The following is an 11,491-nucleotide window of genomic DNA, read 5'->3' as shown; positions in this document are numbered from 1 at the left end:
GTTCGAATTAGCTTAGTTCGAATTAACTAATTCGAACTAAGTTAGTTCGAATTAGCGCTGTAGTGTAGACATACCCTGAGGGTGTGTCTACATAGCAGGACTTAACTCAAAATAAGCTATGCAAATTGAGCTACTTCAATTGCATAGCTTATTTCAGAATAGCTTATTTCAAAATAGGGAGCATCTATACAGCACTTATTTTGAAATGCAGTACTCTTCCTCCAATTTCCCTTACTCCTCGTACATGAGAATTACAGGAGTTAGAATAACAAGTACTCTGACTTGACAGTATTTCAACATTATTTCAAAACAAACGCCTGCTGTATAGATGCGGACTAAGTTATTTCAAAATAATTCCAGTTATTTCAAAATAATGTTGCTGTGTAGATGTACCCTTATAGAGTGAAACTGCAATTTTTTCAGCCACCTTATTCAGAAACTACTCTGGAGATTTTCAAATAGCACAATTATTCTCTTGTGTTGTTCTATGTTACTACTGAAACATTTTCTATTTTTGTGACATAAGGGATGATTTACATCCTAATCCTGAACACCACAGAGGATAATAAATTAATGATTTCCTCAACTAAATCTATAGGATTACAACATCCCATTTTTATATGCATCTGGCTCATTGGTTTTTAGATTGATGTTTTTGCAACCCTGTTTGCATGTATTGTCACTGGAGAGTAGATGATACTTAATATATTTTCCATTTAGTGTATTATTCATTCAATTTGACAGCACTTAGATGGCAAGATGGAAGAGAACTGCTGAAAGAGGCATCTTCTTAATATCAAAGAGATTTAGGAACAAGCTAGTTTTGCCCTCAACTTTTCAGGCTCCTTGGCTTTAGTGAAAAGGTTTACAGCACAAGTACACCCTAAGAATCAACAGGATGGCTTTACTTCCTCTTAGGTATACATTTTTCTGAAGAATCAATAAAGTATGTAAAGGTGATTTTTTTCCCTTATTTTAGATAAAACCTAAACAAGACGCAGACTTCCTTCCTGATGGTGCAAATGCTTATGCATATAAATAGTCCCATTCACTTAAATAAGATAATTCATATTTAATCAAATTATTTGTTTAAGTGCTTCCAGGATCTGGGCCTTAATTTTCTTTATTGTATTCTGAAGGGCAGGTCATCTCTTATACAGGAATTCTTCACCAAGAGTGAAGGAAAATCCCACTTACGGAGTTTTCACCTAGTTATTCTGGGAGGAGAAGAGGCATAGGACAGGCTTTGCACATGCACACACATGCAGAACTGGCAGCAGGTTACATCAGTTCTTGATATCAATGCAGACCTTGGATAGGCCACCAGAGTTATCCCCATGGAGGTGCTGGAGCCTCCACATGGCTTCAGGTCTTCTCACAACTATAGCAGAAACTATATGCCAATGGACTTCCCCGGCTGTTGTCTTTAATCCCCTTTCCAAGAAAGAATAGTGGAGGAGGAGAGCAAGTAAAATAAATGTTGACACACTCAGCATGTGTTTTTCTGCCCAGCATTTGGATGACAATGAAAGATGATTTGGAATGAGGCCTCATCATCTGCATGGAACCCAGTCTCTGCAAAACATTCTGGGCCTGATCACAAGCCCAGGTAAGGCTTGAGGAGCACCTACTAGAGATCTTAGAACCCTCTTTAAGTCCTCTGTGATGGGGTGTCTCAGCTCCGCACTGTAGAACAGACTGTGGGCTGGGCCCAGTTGCTTGAAAGAGCCCCTCCCCCACGGTCCTGCTGGGCACGCTCACTCAGCAAGCCTGAGTATAAAAGGCCCTGCCGCAGCTCACTCAGGGCTGATTGCCAGTAGGGAAGGAACCTGAGCTCCAGAACAGCACCAGCAGCACCACAGCAGCAGCCTCTGCAGCCTCAACTGCAGCCACGGCCAGAGAGGCCGTCCGTGAGGGCCTGAGTGACGCAGCGAGAGCGAAGCAGCACCCCAGGAATGGTAGGAAGTAGCCCAGGACGGAGGACTGTCCTGTGGGCACTCAGTGTGTTGCAGTGAGATTCGTCGCTGAGCAAGCAGTTGACTGAGCCACTGCCAACAGGGCCCCTTGGCTGGGACCCAGGGGAGTGGGAGGGCCTGGGACTCCCTACCCCCTTTCTTCAGCACTCCTGGGCAGAAATCATTTCCCTTGGACCTGTGGACTGGGCCTCAGGGCTGTATTAACCCCTATAGAGGGGACTGGTATTTGAACCCAGACTGCTGAGCCATATTAACCCCTATAGAGTGGACCTCTATTTGGGACTCTGGCAGTCGGGCCATATATATCGTGGTAAAGGGGAACTGAGACTTGGATTCCAGCCATTGGGCTGTATGGATGCTGATAAGTGGGCCCATGGGGGGGGTTGACCATTAGAATTCCATGTCTAATGACCCGCTTGAGGATTCCTCAACACCCACTAAGAACAGAGAGTCTGTGGCCCTAAGGGATCTAAATAATTCAGTGATTGACAAGCTCCCTCCCAATGTGACTAAATTCTTACATGGGACTTCTCAAAAGGAACCTGCAAAGGGAGAAAGGGGGGGGGGGGGGGAATAGACTGCTTTTTTTAAAAAATTGTATTTTTTCTGTTTTAACATTAGAAATTCACATGCTGTCTACTCTGTGAAAGATGTTAGTGAAATAATGATATCACAAAAAACAACAGAATGAAACCCGAGAAATTAAAAGTCAAAGGGATTTTTAGATAGCCTGTTAAAAATGAACGGAGTTGGGGTTTTTTTTAACACATTTAATTTCAATGACTATTTAACATTTTTGAGAAAAAAAGCCACATTGAAAATTCAACACCCTCATCTCTTTAATAAAAATGAAAGCAGTAACAATATGAGTTCTTTCAGACATCCCATAAAGAAGAACAGTCTTGACATTCCTAATATTTCTCAAGCAAAAAGAACAACCAGAATTTTAATATAAAAATATTCAGATGCTTTTTCTACATTATAATAAACCCTATAAAAAGTATATATCCCTCATTAACATAAATTAGAGCTTATTTTGAAAGTTTAATAAGAACGAAGAATCTGGAAAAGGCTTTTTACCTTTTATCCATCCACTCACAATACTCAAGCTAAAGCTTTTAAAGAAAAGTCCAAAGTTTTGTGAGAATTCAGCAGCTAGTCTCTCAGTAATAAACGCATCACATTCAACAGGGATTATATCACTTTGTTAAGCAATTTAATTACCTAGTGAAATCCCAGAGAATATCTTCTTACTGCAGAGCCAGCCATCAGGCTTACAGGAATACTGTCATATTAATAACATTTGCCAAAGTTCTTCAAATGTAGGATCCAACTTGGGTCCATATTTAGGCACTGAAGTAAAAGACACTTGATTTTCAGAGGTGCTGTGGGAGGTGCTCAGTAACTTTTAAAGTTAAGTGACTCTTATTTTTAAGTTTGAAAATGTTGGCTGTTTAAAAAACAACAACAAGTTTTCTTATCATTTTAAGGACTAACAAGCTATTCTGTGTGAGTGGACCCCAGTGACCACACAGAGCCCAAATGAAACCAAAGGGGCTCTGTGGGGGTAGGGAGGGCTGATGAATGGAGCAGCTTATCCATGTCCTTAAACTGGAAAAATCAGAAGACATTTAATTGTTCAGCATTTATTCTGTTAACACTTTCACCTCATTTGACATGGATAAAAGTAGACTGCACAATTTCACTTTGTGGTTCTCAAGCATTAGCACGATGCTTCAAAGTTTGTATTAAAATCAGCAACACCAAGTGTTTAAACCCAGAAAAAAGTTCTATTCTCATGTAAATTAAATAAGGTAAAGTGCAGGTCTGCTCTGAGAAATGCTTGTGAAACTGGCACACTGTGGAATTCCATGTCTAATGACTCATTGATTGCCATATCAAGTATATGACAGCTTTCAGATAACACATTTATTTATAAAATTGTCAGCATCAACCACAAGCTGGAAACTAATCTTCATGCTTTCTTGCACATCATCTATCATCTGTAATAAACATTCTGTTAGATATGTCCTTCAGATACACCAGCATTCGTCCATTATCTTTAAATTATGGTTCCAGTGACACCTGTGGACCTTCACCCCACTCCCATCAAGCAGTTTGTACAGGTGTAACTGGTTGAAATTTAGTGGACAATTATATTACTGATGGAGAAGCAGGAAATAGATTTCTACTCAGTGTCTCAGCTCCATTAGCTGCATAGAAGTAATAAGAATAAAATATAATAGCCTTTATTTCACTTTTACAGTCACCCAGGCTGCGTCTAGACTGGCATGATTTTGCACAAATACTTTTAACAGAAAAGATTTTCCGTTAAAAGTATTTGCGCAAGAGAGCGTCTACACTGGCATGGATGCTTTTGCGCAAAAGACATCTTTGGCACAAAAGCATTTGTGCCAGTGTAGACGCTCTCTTGCGCAAGAAAGCTCCAATGGCCATTTTAACCATTGCACAAGAAATTAACTTGGCTGTCTACACTGGCCCCCTTGCGCAAGAATACTTGCGCAAGAGGGCTTATCCCTGAGTGGGAGCGTCGGAGTATTTGTGCAAGAACCACTGATTTTGTACAGTACAAAGTCAGTGTTCTTGTGCAAATACTCGCAGCCAGTGTAGACAGGCGGCAAGATTTTGCGCAAAAGTAACCACTATGCACAAAATCTTGCCAGTCTAGATGCAGCCCCAGTGTATCTGCAAGAGCAGTTTTGTGAGTAAGAAGATGCCATTTTAAATAGTCACCTTTTAGAGTTGGAAAACTTTTAAACATTTCTATGTTTTTTAAAGCAAGGCCTATTCACAAGCCCAAACTATCCGACAATATCTGTAGTCTGCCCTGAGATCCTTGCATGAGAGATGTTATAGAAGGCCAAAGCATAATTATTTCAAAACAGGTAAAAAACAACTTCCAGTATCTTTTAAAAGACAGACCATAGCAATAGATAATTATATCTATAGATATATTAGATCTCCAAGTGGCCATCTTGTCACAAACCAATTCTACAAGCCAAATACTCAGAGAGGCATTGGAATTACTACAATTCATCCACAAATTCAATTCTCACATTGACGACCTCCGCAATCGAGATAACGGATGGCTGGAACATTATCAACGTAACATTCAATGAAGGTGACAACAGCTCTTTGTCTGTGTAGATTCTTGCATTAGTATACTTCCTCTCTAATTGCTATCCTTTGATCCTTATCTGCTTCTTTTAACTATCTAATTTTTAGGTGCTTATAGATTACCAGTTCTGCCTACTTGTTTTTCCCTTTGATATTTTCATACCCTCTGCTCCTTGTTTCCCATCCCCTTCTTTTTTTTCTCCCCCTCCACCCTTCTCCCCTATGTATTTTGAGTCTGCACATCCTAAACTCAAAACTCTGGTCATCTGAAGAAGTGGGCAGTGCCCACAAAAGCTCATGATACCATCTACATGTTTTGTCAGAAAATCAAACTGAACCATCCAGAGGTTGACACTAAGCCACCCATGTTCCGAGCACTTACCACAGTGAAAATCAGCCCTAAATAAATATCACAGTGAAAATCAACCCTAAATAAATACACAGAAATGTTTTTCTGTTCTTCTAATGACCACTCTGAATGTTACTATCTAATTTTAGCAGGCTGTTTGGCACCTATCTTTGAAATTATCTCTGAATTTTCTGCACGCCCGTTTCCCCAGAAGCCTCCCCTTTGCAGCCTATCCAGGAAGTCAACAGAGACAATTTTAAGGGTCTGCGAGATGTAAGGAAGAAACAGGTAAGGAAGAAACCTGGGTGGTTTTTGGTTTAGTGGGTGAACCATTGGGAAAAATGTTTTGGATCAACCCAACCGTTTTATTTGATTTTCAATTTTTTGATCGTTTTAGATTTTTTAAAGATAAAGTTGATGCAATTTTTTTTAAATTTCAAATTTAAAAAATTAAATGTCTTGTTTCAAAAACGTCAAGACAAGATAGGGTTTTTTTGGGGGAAAAAATTGCTTTTCTTTTTTTTTTCCAACCAAAACTATTTACTGAATTCAACTAAATAATGAAATGTTTTAGTTGACCTACATCTAGGGATTTTTTTGGAGCAAAAAAAGTTTAGTCTGAAATTTTGTTCTAGGAAGAAAATAAATAGTCTGTATTATGCACCATGTCCACTCATACTCTAGATAAACTAGAAGCAATCAATCAGAAAGCAAAATTGTCCATTTGTCTGAAACAAAATGTCTAATTCTTTATTGATTGTATTTTGTTCTTGAAGATATAACCATATGGTTGCATGACTGCATTAAGCAACAAGGCTTACAGTCAGTTACACATGTCAAACATTACAGATGTTAGTCTAAATAATGAGTTTTAAAAGTTCATTCTTCAGCACTGGATAAAGTAATGTTCACTTTTATGTCAGTTAATAGGTTCTTTCTTCTGAATCACTGTAACAAAAACAGAACTAAGGCATAAAACCTTCAAAAGTGCTCTCTGTGCTTTGACAATTCATACAAATAGTGGAGGAAAATTCCCCCAAGTTCTAAGTATTTTGGATAGACCACTGGCCTCTGATGTCAGGAGAAATCACATCTTCTCTTCTTTTTTGAAATATATAAAAAAGACTAACTGTCCAGTATGCCATTTCTCCAATTAAATGATGCATTTGAACCATGGGTTAATGTCTTAACTGGTGGGTTAATCATCTGCCATCTATTCTCCTCTTTAAGCTCTTCACAGAAACACATGCCCAGTGAAGGTATCTGGGGAAAAAAACAGAGATTGCAACAGGACTTTGTATTAGAACTTTCCTGATAGCACTGGAAATGGGGAAGACACACCATTGAAAGCACAGTGTAATTAAACAGTTTTCATTTTGGGACAGGGGGGTGTACCTTAAGAACATTTTAGGAAAATAGGTTAATATAATCTCTCACTTGACCTAACATGAACCAACAGCACAAGGGAGGCCAATCTGTTGGGGTATGTCTACACTACCCCGCTAGTTCGAACTAGCGGGGTAATGTATGCATACCGCACTTGCTAATGAAGCCCGGGATTTGAATTTCCCGGGCTTCATTAGCATAAGCGGGGAGCCGCCATTTTTAAATCCCCGCTGCTTCGAACCCCGTGTAGCGCGGCTACACGGGGCTCGAACTAGGTAGTTCGGACTAGGGTGCCTCGTTTCACGAGGAGTAACGGTAGTTCGGAATAGGACCCTAGTCCGAACTACCTAGTTCGAGCCCCGTGTAGCCGCGCTACACGGGGTTCGAAGCAGCGGGGATTTAAAAATGGCGGCTCCCCGCTTATGCTAATGAAGCCCGGGAAATTCAAATCCCGGGCTTCATTAGCAAGTGCGGTATGCATACATTACCCCGCTAGTTCGAACTAGTGGGGTAGTGTAGACATACCCTTGGATACTAATGGAGCTTGTGTCAGCTCCACAAACTGTCCCAAAGGTTTGATAACCACGTTATATTCTTTCTATCTCATGTATCATTTCCAGCAGTAAACACACTGCCGATCAAATTCTCCCCTCTGTAACACCAGTGCAACAAGTATTAACAGAAGGGAAAATTGGGCTTACAGAATCGTTGTTACTGATGATCATGTGCAAACCAGCAAGCACCCAGTTTGGTCATCAGATCCAAGAATGAGCTTATGTTGGCAGCACAGCCTTTTTATTCATAAACTGAGCAAATATGATTTGGGCTCCCTCTGAGACACAGTGTACATGGCAGCGTCTGTACTGCTTTACAGATAGAGTTTTGTAATGGAGCTGTGCTTTCCTGAGGTGGACCACACAACACCTGGGAGATAATAGGCAGGGGACACAGTTACCCATTTTAGTGATAGACAAATTAAGCCACAGAAGGGGAGATTTTCAAAGGCACACCTGGTAGTTAGGTGTGCACCTTCCAGTAACTTCCAGTGGGAATTGGGTGCGATAGTGTCTTCGAAATTCTTCACCAGAAAGGTTATGATGTGCCCAAGGTCACATGTCAGTTCACTGGTAAAACTCACATCCCTTGATGACCAGTTGTGCATGAGAACTACGGAATCAAGCTCCCTATGGAGTCACAGAGTAACTCTTCTAAGTGAGCAGCTGAAAAAACAGACAGCCCATTGCTTGGTATACTGAAAATATACCAAGGAGAAAATGGTGAGCAACAGCTTTCTGTTGGAAAAGCTTCTTACCTTTCTAACCAATGTGGCAAAATCATTGCTGTCTCTGGCTGGGAGCCCTAGTACAGGTCGAGTGAAGGAGTCCAGAGATGAGCCATGACCCACTATAAGGATGATACCTGATATACCAAAATAATTCAAGGAAAGAAGAAAGAGCACTGTAACTTTACAATTCAATGGGTATTGGTTATTCTTCTTGGTTAGTTTTGCATTGTTCATCTTTGCCGAGATGTGTGACTTATAGACTGGGCAAGTGTAAATATCCTGCTTGGTATGTTATATTCAATTCAGGTAATGAGAGAAAGCATTTACTGGAGGGAGAAGGAGGATGAAGCTTCCAAAAAGAAAAAAAGGAAAAGAGAAGAAAAGAAGCTTCCTTAGATTGTCAAGTCACATCCAAATGATTTAGCAATGGAGTATTTTACTGCCTTATGTTTAATCTTGTCCATATATTTATATATAATCTCACAATGTTTAACAATCTACCTTGAAGATAGGGCAATACCAAGCACCTGCACTAAATATATTTCATATGACAGAGCTGGTTTTGGTCCTGTCATTGAAATCATGAGGCACTGAACACTAGACTGTGAAATACTTACCGTTGCTTGTACAGTCACTGACAATCTGGTTTATAACTGCAGAGCATCTGCTTACATACGCTTCATAACTTTCCAATGGCACCAGGGAGGAAATTGGGAGAGTACATCTGTTAATAAAAAACACAGAGGACTCACTCATGTAGGTCACACTTTTTGTATATTGAGACATTGTCAATATTATCAAAGCTCAGTAAACAAACTGGTACCTATACTCGATCTTTACCAGAGCGACTGCACTTATCTGAAGCAGGGCACTTCAACTCACACCAAACCATAGCTCTCTCTGGAAGTAGTCTCACTGAATCCAATAGAAGAACTCCCAGAATCAGAAACTACCCAAGGTAAATAAGGGTAAGAGAAACTGTCCCGTAGTAAACTTCATAACGGATTGTGCAGTTTATAAGAAATATACTCCAGAAATACCTGTGTTTGAAAAATAAATCCAAAAGTAGTCTCTGCCACATAAGAATATATATATAAAAAACCCCATTGTCCAGGTAGGCTGATTTTAGGTTTAAAAACTGAGCCAAATCCTGAAGTCCTTACTCAGTTCTTACCTAAATAGAACTCCTTCTGACACTATTAGGACTGATTCTAGGATTTGGCCCCTTGCCTTTAGTGTCCCTTTAAAAATCCCCACCTGAACCTGCTCTGACAAAATAAATTAAACAATCAAACAAAATTCTTGATTGCTTTGTACGGAAAATTCATTTTGATAAAGACCAGTGAGAATATTTAATAATACTGAGCCAGCTTTAGGATTTGGGGCAGTTTTACCTCTAAAATCTGACCTTATAGTTTCTTTAACTTATGGATGGCTCCTGCATGAAAAAGACAGTGTTTACAAATTAAGGGCCAGATCTTCAGCTGCTGTAAATCAGCATGTCTCCACTGAACAGCTGCAGTTTGGGGTCTGCCATGATTTATGGTTCTGCCATGAAGTGTGGAATAAAAGGACAAAGGAAACTTTTTCTAACTTTACTATTTCTTCCTATAAAGTCACCTCTCCTGTTAGCTGGAGAACTGCACTGCTACATGTTTCTCTGTCACATGCAATGACTGTATTCCAGGAAACTATAGCAGTCAACTTCTTTCAACCACATATATACTCAGAATCTGATAATCTTATCTCAGCCATTTAGCACCAGTGTGCAGAATAAGCAGTGAAGAGGTATGAAATACATTGATGTGTTCTAGGGCTATTGTACCATACCTACCATGAAGTACAAAAGTCTTATTGTGTAAATTAATTTCAGACTGTCATCAGAACTTTTACACCATGGGGTTATCACTGAATCAGAGATTCAGCAAACTGGTAGAGGGTTAAGTGTATCTACTCTGGCTATGTCTATACTATGAGTGTTCTCAGCAAAAAATGTGCAAATGAGGGACCATTTTTGCCCTGGGGTTTTTGCACAGAAACCCCAGCGCAAAACAGATTGGCAGAAAATATGCAAATGAGATTGTTACTAATGCAAATGAGTCCCTCACTTGCATATTTTTTGCTGAGAACTGGTAGTGTAGACTTAGCCTCTGAGTTTACAGGCACCCATTCAACATAGTATCTAAGCACTAATTCAGAAAGCAGGGAATAAATAGTAACTAAAAACTTTTGAGGAGTGCAGATGTCACAGTGTGTGATCATTAGTACAGACAGTTCCCGGGTTACATACAAGACAGGGACTGTAGGTTTGTTCTTAAGTTGAATTTGTACGTAAGTCGGAACTGGCGTCCAGATTCAGCCGCTGCTGAAACTGACCAGCGGCTGACTACAGGAAGCCCGAGGCAGAGTTGCTCTGCCCCGGGCTTCCTGGAATCAGCCGCTGATCAGTTTCAACAGCAGCTGAATCTGGATGCCTGGGACAGAGCAGCTGGGGTGCTTCCGGGTAGGTCCCCGCAGCGCCGCACCTCGGCGCTGCGGGGACCAACCCGGCAGCACCCCAAATGCTCTACCCCAGGTGTCCCAAGTCAGCTGCTGCTGAAACTGATCAGCGGCTGATTCCAGGAAGCCCGGCACAGAGCAGCTGGGGTGCTGCCGGGTTGGTCCAGTAGCGCTGAGGAGCGGCGCTGTGGGACCAACCGGCAGCGCCCCCGCTGCTCTGCCCCAGGCATCCGCGAGAAAAGCCTGATCTTCTGGGGGGGGGCGCACTAGCTGCGCCCCCCCCCAGCAGACCAGGGAGACGCGGAGCAGCTTTTCTCGCCCCGGAGGACGCAGGCGGCGGGACCGCGGCGCGTCTGGGCGGTCCCGCCGCCCGCATTCTCCGGGGCGAGAAAAGCCCCGTTTGTAAGTACGGATCCGATGTAAGTCGGATCCGTGTAACCCGGGGACTGCCTGTACTAGAGCATTTTGTGTGTTACAATAGTGCCAAGAGGCCCCAAGTGAGATCTAAGCTCCATATTGTATGTACGGTATATTGAATATATGCGGAAGCAGTCCTTGCCCCAAGTAGCTTGCAGTCTAAACAGACAAGAAAGACCAAGTGTGATAGGGTGGTAGAGAGGAAGGAGCAGAAGTTTCAGCAAGGAAGGGTTTAGACAAAGCACCAGGAAGTCAGTTTAGGTGCACATGGCTAGAATGGTAGCTGTAGTTGCAGCTTTTCTAAAAAAAAAACCAGTTTTTTTAATAAAGAGCCAATTTTGTTTTAGAAATATGGAGATCTCTCATGTTATTATCCAGCCATACATGAAACATCTGAGGCAGGAAGCTGTACTGTTTTTATTGATATACAACAATGTGTAT

The 11,491-nt window shown here is 41.2% G+C and overlaps 1 protein-coding gene and 1 long non-coding RNA gene across 2 annotated transcripts in view; one reads left to right on the top strand and one right to left on the bottom strand.

The window, feature by feature from the left end:
- Positions 1 to 1,835: 1,835 nt before the first annotated feature.
- On the top strand, positions 1,836 to 8,574 carry LOC142821346 (uncharacterized). Its single transcript, XR_012898147.1, has 3 exons — positions 1,836 to 1,958; positions 5,613 to 5,751; positions 8,441 to 8,574. It is a non-coding gene; the product is annotated as an uncharacterized LOC142821346 (long non-coding RNA).
- Positions 6,064 to 11,491, bottom strand: part of UBASH3A (ubiquitin associated and SH3 domain containing A) — a 43,019-nt gene continuing 37,591 nt past the window's right edge. Inside the window, exons 12-14 of the mRNA XM_075912231.1 lie at positions 8,752 to 8,858; positions 8,162 to 8,268; positions 6,064 to 6,726 (exon numbers count right to left, since the gene is read on the bottom strand). Of these exons, the coding sequence (XP_075768346.1) occupies positions 6,589 to 6,726; positions 8,162 to 8,268; positions 8,752 to 8,858 (352 nt within the window). The 3' untranslated portion in view covers positions 6,064 to 6,588. The remainder of the gene's footprint in view (positions 6,727 to 8,161; positions 8,269 to 8,751; positions 8,859 to 11,491) is intronic.

Source organism: Pelodiscus sinensis, chromosome 1 (genome assembly GCF_049634645.1).
Source record: "Pelodiscus sinensis isolate JC-2024 chromosome 1, ASM4963464v1, whole genome shotgun sequence".
In the NCBI taxonomy this organism is placed as follows: Eukaryota; Metazoa; Chordata; order Testudines; family Trionychidae; genus Pelodiscus; species Pelodiscus sinensis.
Note: the sequence above shows the minus strand (reverse complement) of the source record. Positions and strands in the feature narration are given on the sequence as shown.